This window comes from Leishmania donovani, chromosome 8, assembly GCF_000227135.1.
Source record: "Leishmania donovani BPK282A1 complete genome, chromosome 8".
In the NCBI taxonomy this organism is placed as follows: Eukaryota; Euglenozoa; class Kinetoplastea; order Trypanosomatida; family Trypanosomatidae; genus Leishmania; species Leishmania donovani.
The window spans coordinates 391,949-413,762 of NC_018235.1; the positions used below are offsets into that span (position 1 = coordinate 391,949).

At 60.8% G+C, this 21,814-nt stretch overlaps 2 protein-coding genes and 1 pseudogene across 2 annotated transcripts, besides 1 other annotated feature; all 3 read right to left on the bottom strand.

Annotated features, from left to right (window-relative positions):
- Positions 1-6,045: 6,045 nt before the first annotated feature.
- Positions 6,046-8,361, bottom strand: LDBPK_080920 (hypothetical protein, unknown function; the record flags this gene model as incomplete). Its single annotated transcript, XM_003858606.1, has 1 exon — positions 6,046-8,361. The coding sequence occupies one exon, from the start codon at positions 8,359-8,361 to the stop codon at positions 6,046-6,048; it is 2,316 nt and encodes a 771-aa protein (XP_003858654.1).
- A 1,152-nt stretch (positions 8,362-9,513) lies between these two features.
- LDBPK_080930 (hypothetical protein, conserved) lies at positions 9,514-10,494 on the bottom strand (the record flags this gene model as incomplete). Its single annotated transcript, XM_003858607.1, has 1 exon — positions 9,514-10,494. One exon carries the CDS (start codon positions 10,492-10,494, stop codon positions 9,514-9,516), a length of 981 nt encoding a protein of 326 aa, XP_003858655.1.
- Positions 10,495-11,212: 718 nt separating this feature from the next.
- Positions 11,213-18,586, bottom strand: LDBPK_080940 (annotated as a pseudogene).
- Positions 11,213-18,586: a sequence feature.
- Positions 18,587-21,814: the final 3,228 nt, after the last annotated feature.

Sequence of the window (21,814 nt, forward strand, 5' to 3'; positions counted from 1 at the left end):
ACGCTCTGGGGAGACCAGTGAGCAGAAGCGTGAAAGAAAAAGGGAAGGAGGCAGAGCAGAGCAGAGGAGAGGGGAGAAGGAGGCTCGTCAGAGACGACACATCCACACGTAGCACACACACAGAGAGAGACGGAGCTGTGCGAGTGATGAGGAGGGGGGGCGGTGGGTCAGTGGCCAGGGAGAAGGGGGAGGGGAGAGGCAGAAGTGTGTGTAAGAGAAGTAGGCGAGCAACAACACGAAGAAATTACAGCAAATTGAAAACCTTGGCAAGGTACGTGCAGATGTGCGCGTGCACTGGGAAGGGACGGTGGTGGCGGTTCTGAAGAGACGCGCAAGTGATGGCGAAGACGATGATGCCAATGCCCTTTTGAGGCCGCTTTCTCATCATACACACAGAGAGAGAGACACGCAAACGCCTGCGCTGAAGACAGAGAAAGGGGAGGGGGGAGCGTCAGCGACAGAGCCGGCCGCAGAGGTGATAGTGATACTAGTAGAAATAGGCGTGTGCGCAAGTAAGCGCGCAGGTGAGTGCATGTAGGATTCGAAGGTGGCGGACAGGGGGGGAACTCTGCGGATGTGTGCGCATGCTTGAGACAAGGAGCAAGGAAGCGGAGAGAGGGAGGAGGAGATGAAGATGTTATGTCGGCAGAGGGAAAGCTCAACAGGTTACGGCATCCCTGCGCCTGATCGGTGAAGCTGCATCACCTTTCTGTGAGTGGCGTGCACGCACGGGGTTCTCCTCTGCCGTTGCGTGCACAGCGGGGAAAACTTTTACTTTTAGCGCGTTCACCCTCCGCTATGGAGAGCATGAGTCCGACGCCACTCTGCCCACCGGCGTGCCACACGCCCCATCCCTCTGGTGCAGAATTTGTGTTGCCTCGGCTCCGGATGTCTGTCCCACCCCCACCCAAGCCATCGGTATCCGCGTGTGTACGTGTGTGTACGTGTACGTGTGTGTGTGTGTGTGTGTGTGTGACGGCGGTGCTTCCCTTCGCCCTTTGGCTTTGTTGTTGTTGCCGAAACTGTTTTCGTGGTAACGCGCGCCTCTGTGTCTGTGGCGAGGTAACGGCTCTGATGTACAAGAGGAAGAACAATGCAGCAAGGATAGCGTCCACCAAAGGATTAGGGTGACTTGGGTTCGTGGGTGCGTGTGCGCCCACCTCTCCGCCTATTACACCCCCCCCCCTCCTCCTCCTCCTCCTCCTCCTCGCTCCCTCTCAACCTATTCCCCTTGCATACGCCTGCCCATCAACACGGCTCGCCAGCGGACGAGGGACCTCGCCACCCGTGCCCGCACACATGCACGCCACGCGAGGCCCACAAGCGATCCATTAGGGAAAATCAGAAGCAAGGCGAAGGAGAGGGAGCAACACAGAGACAGAAAGAGACGGAGAGGAGGGGGGCGGCGGCGGCGGCGGCAGGCGAAGTTAACCAACATTAAAGCAAGCAAATACCAAAGACGCAGCGCGACAGGAGCCGCCAGACACATCATCCACCCCATCAAAACAGTTACAGGTCCACTAGCGACAAGAGATCGAGGAAAGAAAGGATGCACAGAAACGGAAAACGGTCAAGCATACATAGAGAGTAAGCGCCAGCTCCTCGGTTTTGGGCGGCAGATTAGTAGCATGGGGGGTTGGTTAGGGGAGTGTGTGGGGATGGGGGGTGGGTAAGGGACAGACAGATGTAAAAGGCGACGGAAAAGAATAAGAATGCAGACAAGACACACACAAGAGACACATGTGCATACGCACATAGGCCTGAAAAGGCGCAGAGAAAAAAAAACATGAAAGCATCGCTTGGAGTAACAACACACAATGAAAAGGGGAAGGGGGAGGAGGAACAAACAACAGGCACACACAGAGATAGAGAGCAGCGGCGGCGGCGGCGAATCGCCGACCCTACACAAACACACACCAACGCACGTACACAAGAAGAAGAGTACAGGATGGCGACTACACACACACACACACAACGACTTTTCGCTTGTCTTTCGGAGTGATGAAGGACGAAGACGGTCAAGGGAAGACACACACACAAGAAAAAAAAAAACATTTTTTTTAGAAGACACGCACGCACAAGCACGCGAAGCAGAGTGTGTGTCCCACAACGACAGCCGCCACGCCGTCATTCCTCCCCCCATCGCAGCACCACCGCTCACCAACACTCTCCGCGCGCACAGCTCCCCTGCCCTGAGCCTGCAAGCACTCCCTGCCCGCCGCCCATCTACACACTCCCCCCTCTCACCTTCCACAGACGTGCATGAGACGCACCGCCGGCAACACAACCAAGCCCGCGTAGCTCTCAGCGAAGTATCACAGAATGGTGCACTGCTCTTCTCTACCTACATATTCGAGAAAAGAGAAAAGTCGACACAAACATCTATGGGCGTGTCCTGCACCGCGCCTGTTAGCCAAGAGGGGGCACAGCGAGGGAGGGAGGGAAGGGAGCGTCGACGAAGCACGGCGCGATGCATACTCGTCATCGTCATCCCATTCGCAAGAGAAGGAAGATTGTTATTCGGGTCCAGCTGGAGCAGGGAAGTGAGGTGAGAAAGAGGGGGACGGCGATGACGCACCATGCGAGCGAGCGGGTGCGGGTCAGTGATCAAGGCGCGGGGAGAGAGAAGGCGATAAAACACGAGAGGAACATGGGGGCGGCCGCGGCGGTGCGGTGTTTCAAGACGGTGGGACAATCCCATCACGACAAAGGAGGGAGGGAAAGAACAACGGGAAGGCGAAAAGAAATTGAGAGAGAGCACCGGATACGGTGGTGGGGAGAGGGAGGAGGGAGGATGTGGATGAGAGAGAAGAAAGACAACAAAAATTCAACGCATCTATATATATATATATATCATGTGCATGCACGTACATGTATGTATATAGATAGTTGTGCGTATATATGACTCGGATCCGTCTTCATGAGCACGTGACAACACGAGGCGAAGGGCACACACACACACACCCCTAAATATATATATATCGATATAGAACTATGGGAATAGTCAAGCGAGCACGCAGGAGGCAAAACGGAGAAATGAAGATGGGAAGATGCTGGAGAGAATAAACGATGATGGTGGTCATGCGCGCGGGAAGGGAAGGGAGGGAGGGAGGAGGGCGGCATCGAACACGATCGCCTGTGTAAGGGAAGAAGAATCAACACAACGGAAAGAGAGAGAGAGCACAATGGTCACCGAATGAACTTTTACAGTCATGCCCAGCGCACACCAGATACAGAGAGGAGCGGAAAGATGGGGATACCGACGCGGTAGACGATCGAAAGAAAGACAGAGGTGCCCCCCTTCCCCACGCGTGCGCTCACCAACAACCCTCTAAGTGTGCGGCGCACATCATTGTTGTGCGCGCGTGTATGTCTATGTGTAAGTCTGTGTGCGTTTCGTTGTGGGTGTGGGTGCAGGAAAGTCTCAGAAGGCGAATAAAGAAGGATAGAGCAAGCGAGAAGAGAGAGGACGCGGAAAGGGTGCGAAGCAGATCTGCCGCCATCCATCTCCCCAGCACCCACGGCCGCGCGCACGCGCGCTCTTGCCTTTCTTGTCACCGCTCTCCGTGTGAGAGACGTCGGGTGAGGGGGCGGGGAGAAGAGCGGAGCTTAAAAAAGATGGGCAACAACAAACGAATGGTGATGAGATACAAAGAGAACCACAGCACACACGGAGATAGAGAGAGAGGGTGAGAGATACAGAGAAAAAGTGTGGCATACACCGATATGCGAGATGACGAGGGAAGGAAAGGAGGGAGGGAGAGGCGATGGACGGATGGATGGATGAGCGAGATAAAATCTAGCACGATACACATAAGCTAGAATATATATATATATACATGCATAATATGTAGAGAGATGCATGTGTATGTGTGTGTCGAGAGAGCGCAGGTAAAACAACAACAACAGAAGCCGAAGCATCGAAGACGCACATGTACATGCACACAGAGAGGGAAAGAGGGAGGGAGGGAGGGAGGTATACACAGGTGCAGACTCATTGTGAAAGCAAGAGAGAGCGAGAGAAAGAATAAAGGAAAGCCCAGGAACATGCACACGCACATGAGGGAGACGATGAAGACAAGGAAGCGATGAAAGCGAGAGAAAAGAAATGAAGCTGCTGTGTCAGTGTGTATAGATGACAGCGACGCACACGCGTGCCTCGTGGCAGACACCTGAGAGAAAAGACGGAAAAGATCGGAGTGAACAACTCAAGCGTGTATACTCCAAGGGAGGGCAGGGAAAGGGCAGGAGCGGACGCGCTACGGCGCCGTTCCCTCCTCGCTCTCATCCGGCAGCCTCACGTCGAGTGAAGCAGGCGCTGTCGTTCGTGCGCACGCGCGCCAAAGAGCGCTCTTGGCTTGCCTCAACGCCGTCATCGCCCAAAAACTCCCGCGGTGCCGCCGCGTCTGGTCGCGTGAAGAGACGGTCACGGTGGCATGGGCAGCGATGACGGTCGTGCCATACCGCACTGCCACTCCCGTTGCTGGATGGTGCTGCGACGCGATCGAGCTGAAGAGCTCTCACAGATCGCCGACACCGTCCTCCGACGCGCCGCAGACAGATGCGACTGATCACAACGGCTGCCGATCATACCAGGATCGTTGGGTGAGCTCAACAACGCCGGACTCACTGTTGCTCCGGTGGGACTTGGTCCCACCGTCGGCAGTCGGCCAGGTGGTCCACGCCGCTCCCTTTTCCAAGTTGCTGTCCGGATCAGCTACGGCACGCATGGAGGACGGCGGCAACAAGTGCTCTGCTGCCCTGCCGCCACCGACTGCCTTATTCGCAGCGGCCGCTGTGTAGACGGTGCCTTTGAGGTTGCTGCTGTACGCAACCGGCGGGCTGTGAAGGGTGCGATGCAGCTCCTCCGTCGACGGAACACCATCGCGACCGGATGCGGTCGCGTGGGCGCGGCTCTGGCTGATGTTGCTGCTGCTGCAGTGGTTGCCCCGCTGCCGCATGGTCGAAAAGGACGCAGCCCTTCTTGGGCGACGAGTGGTCGTTCGAGGGAGGCGCGGCAGCGCCGCCAGCACTCCTCAAAGCCACAGCCGGTAGACTGCGCAAGCGGTGCCGCATATGACCCGGGCACCCCGCATGCACCGGCCGCTGGTGCGCCGTTGCCAACACCGTCTCCGCCTGGGCTTGGGCAACATCACTTCCGTCGACTTGTGATATTCCAGCGCAGGAGCTCGCGAGTTGGGTCACGTGCCACATGCCCAGCACCGTCTTCGCGTTCTCATTGCCCAGGTGCAACAACGACTGTGTTGGGGGACCCCGAAGCATCCGCCTTCATAGACGGCATCGCCGCAGCGGTGCCGTTTCCAGCGCCGCCAGCGGCCTCCAAAGGTGAGTGACCCACACGGCCGTCCAGCGGTGTTAATGTGCCAGGTCGATCACGCGGCGCACGTGCCACCGTACTGCTCACCGCTGAGGAAGTGGATGGAGCACTGCCAAGGTGCACCGGTTGCGAGGCGCGCAGGTCTGCGAGGTTGATGCGACCCCCCCCCGCTCAACTGCCGTCCTGGAGCTGGTGTGCGGCGCACACGCGTGGCGGCTTGCACAGAAGATCCTCTGCCGCTCCCATCGCTGCCAGCAGCAATGGTAACGGGTGACGTTGTGGCGAGTTCCACTGCCGCCGGGTCACTTGCCTCAGTCTGCTGCTTGTCAGCGTTGTAGCTGCTACGGGCGCGCACCGAAGATGCCGTCGCAGGTGCGGGAACCGCGGGAACGAGCGTGGTGGGATTGGTCGGCGTGGCAGCCGTATTGCTGCTGCTAACATGGTTGCCGTTCAGCCGGCTTGTACCAGTCTGCCCGTCCAAGCTGAAGAACGTCGCTGGCGGCTTCGATCCGCTGTGAGACGACGGCACCGTCGCACTGCTGTGCTCTACCGCCGCCGCCGGCGTGCATGCCTCCTGTAGCAAAGACGGTGTAGAGCCGCAGGAGATGGAGTCGGTGCTCTGAGCACGACCGCTGCGCGCGCGTTGGTCAGAGGCGCCGGCGCTGGATGTGCGGCTGCTTGTGGTCAGTCGCCAACGCAGTGCGCCATCACCGTCGGGGGGTGCGCACCGACAGCGGCGGCTGCGTGCTGCCGACGCTCGGCAGGCAATCGGCCGAGGACGGCATACGCGTGTCACAGGAGGTGCTGTGCCTCATAGTTCCTGTCCTGACGGTGCTGCGCCGCGATGAATCCAGCCGAGACGCCTGCGATACGCTGATGTGCGAGTCGCCAGTGTTTCCGGGCGAGGCGGTCGTCACGGCGGTTAGCGGCGTGCGAGACGGGGGCAGCTCGGTCATGCCGGCGGAAGAAATGATGACGGCGGGGCGCACCTGCTGCTGCGGCTGGTGTGGCAAGGTGATTCTCTGGAGAACGGCGGATAGCCTCGGAGATGTCTGCGTCACAGACCGAAGAACCCCCGACGTGATGGATGTAACACCAATGGCGGTGAGCGACAGAAGCGGCGGGCGCGAGAAGGTGGTAGTGCTGGTACTGGTCAACAACGACGTCGCCTGATGCGTGTGCACCGGCGTCGGCAGCGCACCTTCACCTCTTTCCTCAGGCTCTTCAGCCTCGTCATCGCGCTGATCAACACTCCTGAGGTCTGCTCCGTGCTCGTCACGACCCGCTTTCTCTGAGACGGGTGTGGGAACAGCCGGGCGGGTCTGCGGCGACCTCGGTAGGTGCACGATGTGTTGCCGCGCATTCTCCGGCGGCATTGTGTGCGTGCTACAGCTAGCCCGCGAATCGTCGATGTCAGCGGCAGCCTGGTCATTCTCCTCCTTGGAAAGGCCAAACGAGGGCAGCTGGTTCGTCCCGCGCACCGCCTCACTGCTCCCTTGGCCGGCTTCCTTCTCGAACGGAGGAATGCTTGGAGGCGACAGCGTCCCGCTGTGAGCGGCCGGCGCCGTGACAGAGATGCGCCGTGAAGCCTGGACGCCGCGCCCGCTTGTCATGCACGGCGATATCGCTCCCGGCACGCTCTTCTTAGTGTCCGATGGCGTCGATAGAGTCGCACGAGTCGCGGGCACAACGCTGCTAGTGGCACAAGTGTGAAGACCAGCGTTGATCGCACCAGCCGGCGTGGCAGACCTCGGCGCCCGCTCTCGTACTGAGAACGGGCTCGTTGCGTCACCACTGGTCTCCGTGCAGTCTTCGAGCAGCAAGATCTGACCCTGATAGCGATTCTTCGCAGAGGCGAGGCGCTGGCGCTTCAGCGGCGAGGGGACATTATCCCTCTTCCTCCTAGAATGCGATATGCGTGGGGACGACGCCCTCGCTAGTGGTGAGGCGGCGGAAGGAAGCTGAATGGCTGTTGTGACGGCCGCTCCAGCGCCGCTCGCGGTTCCGCGACATCCGTTGCTGTCGTCCTTTTCCTCTGCACGCAATGTGGTGGGTTCGTCAAGGGGGCTGGGCTCGCAGCCCTGTGCCACAGCGAGAGGCGAGGTCGAGCTCGTTGTGGGCGTTGCCCCTACAGTGGCGCCCTGCCCCTCCCGTGGCCCGTCCCCGCTTGTATTGAAACCGTTGTCGCACTTCGCTGCAGTCGCCGTCGATGATGCGCGTGCTGGTACATCGGCTAACGCACGAGCACCGCTATTATTGGCGCTGCGCTGTCTCGGCTGCCGTGCTAGCACTGGCTGCTGCTTCAGCAGTGCCGCCGCGCGCGTCATTCGTGTGCCACCCGCCCCAGCAGCGCAGTCACTACGCGCTCGGCTGACCGCGATGACCGCCGGTGGAGACACCCTTGTCGTCTGTGTACTCGCTTTCCAGTGCGCTACCGGCAACGCATCCGACATGGCTCGAGTCTCACGCAGCCGGTCCAAATTTTCAGACGTCAGCTCGCACTTCGAAGATGTTACCGTTGCAATGGGGGCGGTAGTTTCGGCCGTGGTAGTTGTCACAGGGCGTGCCACAGCCGTGGGGGTGGCCAGCCCTTTGCTGGCTGCGCCGGAGCCGGCGCGTGGCGAGGCCCCGCTGACGCCGCTGCGGGGCGACACGCGCAGTTTGTCAAACTTGTTGAGCCCGAGCCCTGACGCCCAGGCCGTACCGGCGCCACCGCCGCAGACGACCTGCGCGCCAGACCACGCCGTCAAGGACGAGCCAGACATGCACGTTTGTTGATCACTCGCCAAGGGCGATACGCCACGTCGCATCGAAGCACTCGGAGAGATGCCCAGCGGCACGTTCACCGCGGGAAAGGGCCAGGGAAGGCTCTTGAAGTGCTGGCTCAGCATTTCACTCTCGAGCTCGGTGGACACGTCCGACTCGTCTTCCTCGTCCTCGTCATCGATGTCGTCGTGTCGCTGCGGCGAGAGGGGCGGCAGCGGGGGGCGCTCCAGCCGCTGCGCTGGCCGTATCGGCTCCATGCTGATGGGCTAAAACTTGAATGAGAGAGAGAAGGGCGGGGGAGAGGGAGACAGGAGGTAGTGCCCTCTTTCGGCGTGTCTGTGTGAGTGTATGGCTGTGTGTGTGTGTGTGTGTGTGTGTGTGCGTGCGTATCAGTGATCAGGGAGAGCAGAGAGTACCCACAAACTCAAAGAGGGAAAGCGAGACAGCTGCGCGTGCGAGAGCCCCAAAACAAACGAAAACGAGAGTCACTGAAAAGCTGATCGGCATGGAAAGTCGGAGATGAATGTTCAGGGCGACGGCACGTGAAAAGGACGTGCGCGAGAACAGTAAGAACGCGAAAGAGGTGCGGAAGAAGGTTAAACAACGACCGGGAGAGGGAGGAGCAGGTGTCTGCTTGTGTGCTAGTAAGCGTGCTTAAAAGCATGCATGCGTGTGCACGTATCTGGGTATGTGATCGGCGAACGATACCGCCAGCAAGAGCAGACGCACAAACACTTGCTTTTCGGCGTGTTCATTCTCCGCCAGGGTGCACGAGGCCGGCGCCGCTCTGCCCACCGGCCGGCCACACGCCCCATCGCCTGGTGCGTTCCCGCCCCTCGGGGGGCTCGGCCCCCACACCCACACACACCAGTGCGCCGTGTGAGGGCCCGGTCGGATACGCGCGGGTCACGTGGACGCCCTGCCCACCATATGGGTGATAAAGACCTACTCACAGCCGCAGGTCGCTCCGAGGCAGCGCCACCCAGGACCCCGCCGCCGACATCAGTGGCAGTAAGCCGCGCTCACCTCTCCACGTCGTAGGTGCTTGGCCCTGTCACCACCAGAAGCGGTTCGGCATTCGGCAGGGGATGCGGGGCTGCTTGGCGGCTCCCCATACCACCACCACCACGTAAACACACAGAGAGAGTGGGGGGTGAGGTGCACGGTACCCTGTTGACACCACGCACGGAGGAGGGGGGTACCCGGCCGGCCATCACGGAGTGCCGCAGCGCACGCAAAAAAAAGGGACGACAAGAGAAGAGCAGCAATGCGGGTGTTTGGCCTCCCCCACCCCCTTTTGCCCCTCGGTCGCTTGCGCGCACACACACACGCTTCAAGTGAGTCCCTCACCGACACGCACGCACACACAGCGTGTGCATATCTGTGTGGTTTGTTGGCACTGGCGGCGTCTAAAACAGCTGCAAGTCGTTCCACTCCTTGCGCTGCCGCTCCAGCTCCGCCGCCAGCGCGGTCTCTTCCTTCTCTTTTTCTTCCTTGAGTTTACGCCGCCGCGCCGCCTCCTCGCCCAGGCGCGCGGCCTCCAGTTGCTGATCTCGCAGCGCCTCCATCCGCCGCTTTTGCAAGCGCTCCTCGGCTGTCATGCTTTCCTCGGATCCGAACCTATCGGCGTCACCACCGCTGCCGCTCACGCCGCGCTGCGCGGCCGCCGCCTTCAACGCCGCCTCTTTCTTTCGCTGCTGTTCGAAGGCGACTTTGAAGCGTACGAGTTTCTTCTCGTCTGCCAGCTCCTTGTGCGCGGTCTCGAAGACGGTGAAGGCATCCTGCACGTGGGGCAGCTGGCACTTGTCGGGATGCAACGCCTGGGCCATCTTGCGGTAACGCCGGTCGACGTCGGCCACGGTACAGTTGCTGGGGTCCACGTCGAGGATGATGAAGTAGTCGGTAGCCTTGCACTGCAGCACCCGGCGAATCTCAGCCGCCTTCTGCGCGTCACTGGACAGACCGCTGGCGGCTAGTTGCGTGAGGGAGCCGAAGGCGATGGGCGGCAGCGCGGTCTCCGCCTCACGTGCGCGCTTCTGCCCCGCCGCGGCGCCAGCGGCGGGGATAGTGCGACTCCCTGCCCCCGTGCCGGAGGTTCCCTCCTCTGCTAGTCGATCCTGCTGCTTCCGATACGCCCGCTTCAGGTGGTAAAATATGGACTCCTGGCTGAGTGACTTGTGCACCTTCTCCGCAACGTGAAAGGCATCCGCGGCGTTCGCGAGCTGGCACTTGTCTGGATGCAGCAGCAGCGCAATCTTGCGATATTGCCGGTTCACATCGGTCAGCTCGCATGTGGCGATGTCGAGCTGGAGAAACTCGAAGGGGCTCGCCTTGCGCGCCTCGCACGCCATCAATCGCGCAATCTCAGCCGCCTGCTGCGCCTCGCTCATCCTTGAGGGCTTTGATTCTCTGTGTGAATGTCTGTATGTGGGTGCCGGTGCACACCCGCCGCCGCACTCGTCAAGGTGCCCCACCAACCACCGCGCGGCCTCCACTCCTGTTGTGGGTACTCTCAGATGTTAGCTAAATATAAAGAGAAGCGGGAGTCCAGTGCACATGACAGGTTGGAGGTGCACCCTGTCGGCTGTGAGGAACCGCTGTGGAGGTTTGTGCTTGAAAATAGGAAGAAAGATGGAGAGACCACGGCACACGGTGAAGTGGACATCAAGGACAAAGACAGCGGCATGGCGGTGCAGTGCTGAGGGCCATCGGCACCGAGATGAAGCCTGTAAGTTGAAGAACCCTGGTGGCATACGGTCACACGGTAGCCCGCTCCTGCCTGTCCCCACCACCACCACCACCACCGTGGCAGTCGCGCTGCCTTGAACGTATCTGAGAGCGTGCACGCCAGCATGCATCGATGTCTGTCGCTCCCGACGTCTCCGTGTCCAGTGCGCGCGCGTATTGGGGGAAGGGGAGAGGGGGGGAGGGGGGGGGGGTCGGGCATCATTTAGAACAAGACATAGAAAGAAGGCCGTCCGCGTCACCGGCATCTTACACACACACACACACATGCACACATCGGCGAAGACTCGCATAGAGCAAAAGGCACACTCATCTCGCTTGTGGGGCTGCCGCGTGGCACATCCGACTTCGGCCCTGCTCGGCTCAGAATAAGTTCGCGGAGATGAAGATCTGACGCAGGACCTGCGGCAGCACATCGGTTCGCATGCACTCATACCCATGTCCCGCCGGTAGCTGCTGCTGCAGGTGCGACGCCTGCGCCCCAAGCGTGGCGATAAAGATGCAGAACATCTTCACCTCCGGCTTACTCTGGATGATCGCCGTCAGCTCGCGCGGCGTGATGCCGTACTGGCGCAGGTTCGCGTCGCTGATCACAAACACAAAGTACGAGTCGCCCTTCTCCTCCGTCACCAGCTCAATACTGCGCCGCATCGCATCGACGGTGTTGTCGCCGGACCAGCAGTACTGCGCGTAAGCCAACATCTTCTGACAGATGATCATGCGCTCCTTTTGGTTCGCCGGTGGGGCGCCGAAGTTAACGAGAGGGATGTTGTCGCTGTCGCCGTTGTGGCCAATCATGGCGTAGTCCAGCTTCGACTCGAACCCGGCAAAGGCCTCCATGATCATGATAGTCGTCTCGAGCAGCTTCGTCAAGCGCTGATCCATGCTGTTGAAGCGGTACATGCTCGCACTCACGTCTAGCACAAAGACCAGCCGCTTCTTGTGCTGCTGCTGAAACGGGTTCGTCTCCTTCGAGTCGGCGCGGCGCTTGTATACGTTCTTTTCGCCAACGATCCCCTCGACAAGCTTCTTGTCGTCCCACACGCCGTCCGTCTGCCCTGTAATCCACACCCGCTCGCCCTCGGAAGCCTTCAGCCCCATCAAGAGCGTCCGCAGCTGCGCTACCGCCGGCTGCACGCGCTCCTGCAGGCCTTTGTACTGCTCGTACTCCTCTTCGGACATGCCAATCGACTGCAGGCGTTCCTTGAGCGCCTTGCGGCCCATCCGCCGCGCCTCTTCCATCAGGTGTTTCGGAACCTTGCGCTTCTCCTCGGGCGACACCTGATGCACAGGGTTGCCCTTGTCGAGACGGTAGGGCCCGATAATCCCTCCAAGCCCCGCAGTGTCTGTGCCCCCAGTGCCGCCGGCCCACGTGTTGCCGCCGTGGTGCTCCTTGTCGTCGATCTCGCCGTGCTTCAAGGTGCCGGAGGGCTGCTTGCGCGGCGTGCTGTACTTCATCTTGAAGTCCTTCACGTCCTCCTCGCCCTCCTCGACAGTGGCAGCGTCGCCGACAGTCGCCGCGTTGCCGGTGAGGAGTGACGACCATTCTGAGTAACGCTGCCGCACGCGCTCCCCATCCACATCGGCAACGGAGAGCTGCTGCGACGTCGACTGCCATGCGTAGACAGTGCCGCTGCGGCTGTCAAGGGACCAGCGGTTCTCTGCGGCTGCAGCAGCAGAAGGCGACGCGGAAGCCGCCTGGACTGTCGCCCCAGGGGCGCGGGCAAACGTGCGCTGTGTGGCGTGTTGCGTGTCGATCGCGGAGACCGTTTGGCCGTCAGGGTGGATATGGAGAAGCTGATGGCGTGCGTCGTCAACAAGGGTGGTGAAGGCGGGCAGGGCGGCGCTCGCGGCGGCAGAGCCGGTCTTACTCTTATAGTAGCGCAGCTGCAGCCCGCTCTCTGCGGTGCCCTCGACGCGAGCGTAGACGATGTTGCGACCGGCTGGGTCGTCCTCGCTGATCTCGGAGGCTCCATCGGCGGGTGGCGGTGTGCTCGCCGAAGACCCATCAGCAGCAGCAGCGATGCGCCACACCGACCCCTTCAAGTCTGCTGGGACAAGGACATCATGTGACGCGCTGCTCCGGTCGCTTGCAGAGAGGTACTCCGTGGGCCCATCATCACCTGCAGCATCCGCGGGGGCCTCCACGAGCTCCAGACATTGCGTATCCGGCGAGAGAGGCAGCATCGTCGCATGAGCGCTGCCGTCGGCTGCCACCGAAACCTTCACAACGCCAGCGCGGCGATGTGCCCTTCGTTGCGATGTCTCACGGACATCACCGACAGCAGCAGCCTCCATCTCCACCATCGCCAATCGACTGCCCACGAACCGAAGCGACACCACCGGATGTGGGAAGCTCACCCTCACGACTCGCCCTTGGACGACAAAAAGAAGCTCCCTCATGGTAGACGAGGCGGCGGCAAAGCAGATGACACCGTGGCGGGGACTCACGTCAAGCACACGGACACTTGCCTGCGCCGCTGGCGGCGCCGATGCAGCGTTCAAGCACCGGTCTAGGTGAAGCGGCAGCACAGGTCCGAGAGACGTGGTGGTTAATGCGCCGGGTGTATTGCTCACTGCTGTCATTTCTCCTTCTGCGATGCCCATGCGCGTCATGTACAAGTCCGAGGCAGCACCCGCCAGCACGTCAATCAGCGCCGTGCAGCCTGTCTTGTTAGAGGACAACAGCACAACACCCTGCGGAGCGCGCCCGGCGGCCAATCCAGCACCGTCGTTCTTGCGCAGCAGAGACCTCCGCGCACCCGCCGTCTGCGACCAGGTCGCCAGCGACGGCGGCCAGATACGGCGGTGCTGCTGCTGCCCCACGGTGTCACCCGCCTCGCCGTCACCGGTGCTCCAAGGAAGCGCCTGTGCAGACAAGGTGAAACCAGTGAATCGGAAGAGCGAAAACGGGTGTGCAGCCGCGGTCGCTAGCTCCGTGGCGTACGGCGAGGTCACGTCCGCAAACCGCACGTGGCCCACCGGCCAGAGCGTCGCCAGTTCTTCCGCCTTGTCGGCGACCAAGTAACGAGTCTCTATAGAGGAAGGCGGCAAGCGCACGGTCGCGACAATCAACCGCAGCGCTGCTGCACCGGGCGATGATTTACTCGTGCCGCCGCTGCCGTCCTTTCCGGACGTGCGGCGAAGCAGCAAGACCGAGAGCAGCGGCATTGTCACCGCCTCCATTTCCGCATCGGCGCCGCCAACAGCCGTCACAGAGGTCATGGCAACAACCGTGTCGGTGCTGGGGTTCACGAATGGCAGGGTAAAATGGCTTGCCCATTCCGTGAAGGCCTCTGCGGCGGATGAGGCGGCGTCGGCAGAGGACGTCGCTGGCGAGGCAGGGAAAAACGACTCTGTGGGATACGTTGTGTTCCACAGCGTTACCGTTGTGCCGCTCCCGCGACCGCCCTGTGGCCGCGCCGCCGCCACCTCCTCTTCTGCCTCCACAATGCGTGACAGGAAGCGGTGCTCGCTGAGCGTCACCTCTGCCGGGAGGCAGACAAGAGCGGCAAAGTACGCCGCATCCGCCGCCGTCGACGTCGCGGTCATCGCTGTCATGGGTAGCGTCACCAGCTCCTTAAAGGGCAGCAGGGGTGTTGGCTGCGCTGCCTTGTACGGCTTGAGCCGCTGCAGGCCACCTTGTTGAATCATTGGTTGGAGGTAGTTGGCGAGCACCTGCCGCACCACCCGCAGCGTGTTCTCGTCACGGGCGTCGAAGTTGAAGACGTTGTTGAGTGCCTCGTAAACTCCGTCTTGCGGATAGCGTGACATGTGCTTCACCACCGCGATCAGTTCGCGGAGCGAGAAGGGGTAGGTCAGGTTCCCTTGCGTGAAGGCGCTCTGCAGCTCGAGAAAGACCAGAACAAGGCGCTCGAGTAACGACCGCGGCAGGGTTGGCGCGTAGGCAGTCAAGACACGCAGCTGCGACTCCGCGTCCGGGTTGCCCATCACGTATGCGGCGAAAAGGTCGCCACACTCGCGGAAGAAGTCGTTGCCGTGAAACGGAAAGCCTGGCGGGTTGGCCAACACGATAATGCGAAAGTCCGGGTGAATGGCGATGCGCTGCGTCGTCCCTGCCACCCCTGCTGCTGCCGCTGTTGCGTGAGGTTCCATCGCCGGGTCGCAGATCTGCCTCCCGTCACCGAGCCGCATCTCGCGGTCCTCGATAAGGCCCTTTAGCACCTGCACCACCTCGACTGGCGCCTTGTCGATCTCGTCCACCACAAGGCAGTGACCTCGCTGGACCGCCTTCACCAGTGGCGAGTCCTCCCAGACGACCTTGCCGGCCTCTACCGTGGGGTTAATCGTCAAGCTGCCCACGGTCGTGTCACGGTGCAGCTGGATGTAGTGCCGCGGGATGCCGAGGCGCGAAAGAAAGGCGTCCACCACCTTGTTCTTCCCCACACCCTGGTTGCCGATGAGGAGGATATTACTGCCCATGGCGTACTGCTTCGCCAGCCAAGCCAGGATCGACTCGTGCACTCGATTCGCATGGAATCCGGTGACGTACGGCACCAGGGCCAGCTCTGCCTGTGTGTACGCGCGAGAAAGCAGCAGCACAGGCTCGCCATTCACGTTCCAAAGTCGACTCGAGCTCATGGAAGTCTCGCCGCCGGTGCGGAAGGCGTCATCTGCAGCCACAAGAACTTCGCCCTCCGCAGTCGGTGATGCTGACGTTGCGTCACCGCGTCCCGTCGCCGTACGGACGCTCGGCTGTGCCAGCCCGCAGGTCTCCAGCGCGTGCCGCACCTTGGTAGCGGCGACGCCTGTCATCAGGGGCAGCAACAGCGTGTTGCGCACATTCTCCTCGATGCGTGATGGGTAACGCACAGCAGAGCGGACGAGCTGGCGCAGCTGCCGGAGGCTGAGCTGCGGCATCTTGCCGTCTGTGCTGTGAAGCTCCTCCAGCTCGTTGCGCAACTGGATAAGTTGGCCCACAACAGCCTCGATGCGCTGCTGGGTCGCCGCCGGTGCCTCTTGCTTCCGCCACGCCTCCGCCTGCAGCAGCCGTGCCTCTGCCTGTGCGACTTGCCGCAGCACCGGTCCTAGCGCGTCCTCGCCGGCGTCCGGCATCGCCACCATGCGGAACAGCGTTGTGAGGTCTTGTGTGATGAAGAAGTCCCGCGCACCTCGGCTTCCGGCCGCCCCGCCGCTGGCGGGTAGTGGCGGACGTGCCGTTGCCACCACTCGAAAGCACGGGTGCACCGGGAAGATCTTCCGCTCCCGCATGTCCGCATCCGTCGGTTGCCACACCACCGCTCCGGTACTCGGGTCGCGCTCGGTGAGCCTCTCCTTTAGCAGGTTATACTCCATCGGCGACTTCAAGATTGTGCCGTCAGCCAGCACGGCGCTCTGGTCCACGAGGATCTGCTGTAAGGATGATAGCATCCCGCTCGGCAGCTTCTCCATGCCATCCAGCACAACCAGCTCGCCGTAGATGGCGGCGTGCAGCAGTAGTGAGTCCTGCCACGTCGTGTTGCCCGTCTTGGGGTCCGTCATGCGCTGCTGGAAAAGGTCCCTGTGCGTCATGTCCGCGTACAGGTGCATCGTCGACGCAAGTCCGTACCCCAGCAGCCGCCCAAACGCGCGCACCATGGCTGTCTTGCCGCAGCCGGTGGGGCCGAGCAGACAGATGTGTTGTCGGCTGGCGTGCACCTGCAGCATCGTCTGCAGGACGTGGTAGTGCTCTGTTGTAAAGACCGTGGAGGGCGCAGCGGTAGTGCTGAGGTGCTCCGCGACGTCCCACCCAGCATTTCCACTCGCGTGGAAAGGCCCGCGTGAGAAGAGCGCCTGAGCTCCCATGAAGACCTTCAGGAGGTACGTCCCCGAGTGGCCAGGATGTGCAGCGCTGTGCGCAGCAGTCGCCACCACCGCCTCTGCCACCACAACCGGCACGCCGGAGAACGCCGTGGTGGATGTAACGTTCCGGTACTGGAGGATATAGTTGCAAGTCTGCTGCACCGTCAATGGAACGCTAGCGACCGTCACGGCAGCCGATACGAGCTGGGCCGAGCGAACGTAGGCACGCGCTGCCGCTGCGCCGCGGGGCTCGTCATCCGCTGACTCCACGTCTTGCCCTTGCACTAGAGCGCGCAGCCTTTCACTCGCACGCGACCTCTTGAAGGGTGGCTCGCGCACTTGGGGGCAGTGCAGGGTATTTAGTCTACTATTCTCACTGCTGGAACGATGAGCACGCGCGTTGCTGGTCGTGAGATCAGCTGCCAGCAGCAAAGGTGGATACACGTGGCAATGCTGAAGCACCTCTGCGTACTGCGCCAGTCGGCGGTGGTACTCCTCGACGTTCGCGTACCCCGTCGTCGCGCCACCTGCGCCGCTGCGAGTGAGTTGGCGGGCGTAGTAGGGCCATGGAAAGCCCCGCATGACAGCCTCACCCACCGGTATATCAGGGAAGATGGCGAGCTGTTGGGCAATGGTGGCGAGGGCCCAGCTGCCTAAAGTCTGCAGAGGACTGCCCGCCACAGCAACGCCGCTGCCGCTGACGCTGTCCCCGTCATCCTCATTCGTGGCGGCGTCAGCGCCAACCCTGGAGAGCTGCTCCTCCATGCCGCCGCTATAGTGAATGGGGGCGTACGGGCTTCTACCACGGCCACGCGCCGGCGCCACTGAGGCAGAATTCTTCTTGCTTGGCTTGCTTAGCTCGAAATCGCGCGTGGAGTCGTTGATGGCGGCGATGGCCGCGCGCAGCTGCACCACCTGCGCGAAGCGGGTCGACTGCCGCTCCTCCAGCTCTGCCACTTTCTTCGCATGCTTGTGGTTGTTGCCGCTCTCGCCAGCCGCGCTCGCCACCAAAGCGCTCACCACAGACGACGATGGCGTCACCACTGGCATCGGCGTGCGGACGTACAGGCACTGGAAGCGCGAGCGCAGCGGAGGATCGAGCGGGTTGCCTTCGTACGGTGGCACCGGCACCGTAATGCCAATCACGCGGAACTTCTCAGAAACGCGCACCAGGCCCATCTGAGCCAGCTCACGCTTCGCCTCAGCAATCAGTTCGGCGCTTGGCACACCATCGCTTGTGCTGTGCGGCTGGTAGCCCCTCTGCTGGAGCTTCGACTCGTAGAGCTTCTGCAGTAGCGAGTCGTAGCGCGCCGGGTGAATGAGAGCGGAGCCGTTGTCGAGGTGCATCTCACGGTTTTCAAGCAGGTTGTTGATCACGGGCAGCACATTGCGCTCCACCCGCGTCAAACCCTCCAGCACCAGCAGCTGGCCCTCCACGGCAGCCGAGACAGCGCTTTGGTCGTCGTAGACGAGGTTGCCGTTCCGAATCTCGCGACGCTGTTTCAGATCGCTCTCGGTGATGTCGCTGTTTAGGTAAACGACTCGGATCTCGCGGCGAGTGAGGTGACTGTAAAGCATCACCAGCCAGCGCATGGCGGGGCCGGGGTCACCGATGAGGCACATGTCCTGGCCCAGCTGCTCCTTCTGCGCGATCCAGCGGAGGTAGCTCCGCGTGAGCGGGTCCTGCAGCGTGAAGAATATGTTCTCCTCCGCCAACGCACCGTCGTTCAAGGAGGGTAAGCCGCCGGTGGGGTTCATGGCTCCCGCCTGCGAGTCGACCGCAGCCATCGATTGAAGGTACGGCGCGGTGTGGTCGACGCCGGGGGAGGCCCAGACCACTCGCTCGGGGTGCACCGCGTAGTCTGGCACCGGAATGACCACATCGCCGATGGTCAGCTGCGTGCTGCACGGCACCTCCACGCTATCCTGTGGCATGGCTGGAGTTCCAACGCGCCGAAAGCCTGCCAGTGGGGTTCCTGATGCAGCGCCGCTGCCGTCAGGGCTAAAAAGCGGCTGCGAGGTTGTCAGAGATGACGATCGATAATGCCGACGTGAACACGCTAAGGTACTGCCGCTGATATCAGGCAGAAGGGTAGGCGGGGGCCTAGCCGACTTGGCGTTCGACGAAGATGCTAAGGGCAGCGACAACGGTGTCGAAGATGGGGGATGTGCTACTAGGATTGCGGATGTGGTAGTTGTGAAAAGAGAGGTCCATAAGGGGCAACGGAGCGCATGACCTGGGCCTGCAGAACGGCGGTGACAGAGCATGGAAAACAAGAGACACACACACAAGAAAGCATCGATGACAGCAGCGTCGTGGGCCGGGGCAGCGCTGCCCTCCCTTCTCTTCTGTTTCTTTGGACTTCTTCTTCCTGATGGAGGACGAAGAAAAGGCGAGGAGGTGTGCAATAAAGAGGCGGCCGTAAACACTTCCGGATGATGACGATGATGGTGGTGAACTGAAGGGGCAGGCAGGGAAGAGGGAGGCGCGCAGATGGCTGACCGCACTATGATCCGATGGATCTCGCTGTTGAACGGTATCCTTCTTTGCGGATTTCGTAGATGCACACATGCGTGTGAGAGAGAGGACACGGGTGAGTGGGGAGACGGCATAGAGAAACAGAGGAGGGGGAAGGGTGCTGCACACAGACACTTTCTCATTGTGGAGTCTTGTTCGTGTCCATTACAATCGCCGCCTCTCATACTCTTCGAACAGTGGCGCCACCCTCCCCCCCCACCTTACCCTCGCCCATAAGCGAGGTGGGGATCGCTGCGTTCATCGCCCATCCTCAGACGAGGCTCGCCTTAATCTCCTTTTTTTCTTTCGGGCACTTCAACCATGACTTCACATGTCATCGAATGGGGTAAGTGGTTTAGGAGAAGAAGGATATCGGCGGCTGTGCGCACTGGGTGTCGACCCACTCCGCTATGCCGCGCCTTTGAGCATGGTTATCGGCCAATGTGCGCCGCCGCGTCCTTGAGCTGGCGCCCCTGTTGCTGCTGCTCTCCTCCCTCATCCTCCACTCCCTCCGCAAGTGGCTCTCGCATGTCGTCGTGTTGAATCATCGACAGGAGAAAGGAGAGAGCTTCGCCGCGGCGTTGATTTTCTCCTCGCTCGGCGATGCTTCTCCGACGACTCCTCTTTTGCCATCCCTCACCTCCCGCCTCTCCTCACCCCTCCACTAAACGCATGTGCGTGAACACGATGAGCACTCGCCCAACAACATCTGTACACCTACACGGGGGGGGGAGGTGCGTGCATAAGCAGCGGAAAAGCAAACAAGACGCGTCAACGGAGGAAGAGGAGGAGGAGGGCGGCACGAGTGGGCGTCAACCAGCAACAGCAAAGAGCGAACGAGAGAGAGGCGTGAAGAGCCCAACAAACACACACACACACACGCACGTAATGTTCTCCCTTCTCCCCCCCCCCAAGTTTTCCTGGTGTGGCTTGTGCTTCGCTCCTCTTCCTCCCCTCTACTGTTGCTGCTTCACAGAAGGGAGGTGTGGAGGGCTCTTGTAGTTCCACGGTTGCTATACGTATCCTTCCGGGACAGCTCGGCCTTTCATGTTTTTTTCTTTGGGGGAGGTTGATAGAATACGCTCGTCCTCCTCCACGCGCTCAGGCGCATCGGCAGACGAGGCTGCTGCGCACCGCAGAGAAACGCGGCAGAAGAGAGAATAAGAAAACGCTAACGACAGATCCACAACAAGCCCATCACCATCAGGCGCATCGCTTGCACACACACACAGACGTACAGTCCCCGCCCCCACCCCTCATGCGAGAATCGCGAGCGCCACAGGAGATACACAAAAATAAGAAAGGGTTGAGAGCACACACACAAGCAAACACGCAGAGAGAAAGAGCACTGATGTCACCCGCAGTGGCTTGAGCGTGGTACCGTTTTTTAGAAGAGATGCTGCCGGTTTCTTTTTGTTTCGGTATGAAGCACGGGAAACGATACTCACTCCGTGGAGTTTCGTCATCCGCTTCGGCTTATCGCTGCCCCCTCACTTGTGCTCTCAAGCGCCTGATTGCCTGCCTTCGTGCCTGAACATGTGTGTATGTGTGTGAGGGAGAAAGGGAGAGAGGGGATGATGATGAGAGGGTGATTGACGCAAAATAAAAATTTAAAATAAAAAATAAGAGAGAATAGAGCGAAAGACAAGACAGTGTTACGATTTACGTTGACTGGGATACACCGCCTTTTGTTTCTTAACGTTTTGTATGCCTGCAGGAATACGTGTGTCGGTGTGTGCGGATCATGATCACAGGGCCGTCACGCACCCCCTCCCCATCCACCACAGGGCCAGGGCAACATGATACAGAGTGAAAAGCGGGGGAAACCTGTGCGGGCGGCCGTGGTGCAGCAGCGGCAGCTAAACGGAGCACGCTTCCCACACCCTGAGGACACGGTAACAGCGAATCCAGCAAGAGCCCGAGCATGAGACGAATCACACGGCGAGGATGCACTAGTGCGGATGCACACAATTTCGTCCTCCGCCTTGACTGCCACCATGCCACCCGGTCCTCCCAATTGCACCTCCGCACAGCTCACCTCACCTCTCTATTAGCCAGCACATTATTCACCAGAGACGCGTGCACACCTCAGTGTCCCCACACTACGCGACCCTCACCGCTCTCCTCATTCATCACGTCACGACACAGGGAGCCGGTCTCGCCGCCGGTGCCATAATAGCGCAACAAGTAAGCATTCACGTAGAGAAAAATCCTTCACTGCCCACCCCGCGCCCCGTCTTCTCTCCACCGTGCACTCGGCCGTCTTCCCAATAACCAGCCATTCGGTTTTACAACGCTCAGGATGCGGTGCAGCATCACTGTCCAGCATGCCTCACAAGAATTCCCGCTCGCCGTCGAGCCAGGGGTGAGACTCTGCGGCACATGCGCGGAGGAGGGGTATTCACTGAGCAGGCACGCGTTCCTCCCCATGGCCACGCGCACGTAGCCCTTCTCGCCCCAGTCCTCACCCCACGAGTTCTTGATCACCCAGTACGGAACCTCACCGGTCTTGTTGTACCCGACGAGCAGCACGCCGTGGTTCAGTGCATCGCCAGCGCAGCTGGTCAGCACGCCGCTCTGGTAAGACATGAAGGAGCTGGCGTCAACCGCAATCGCGATGGGGCCATTCTCCGCAAGCCACGCAG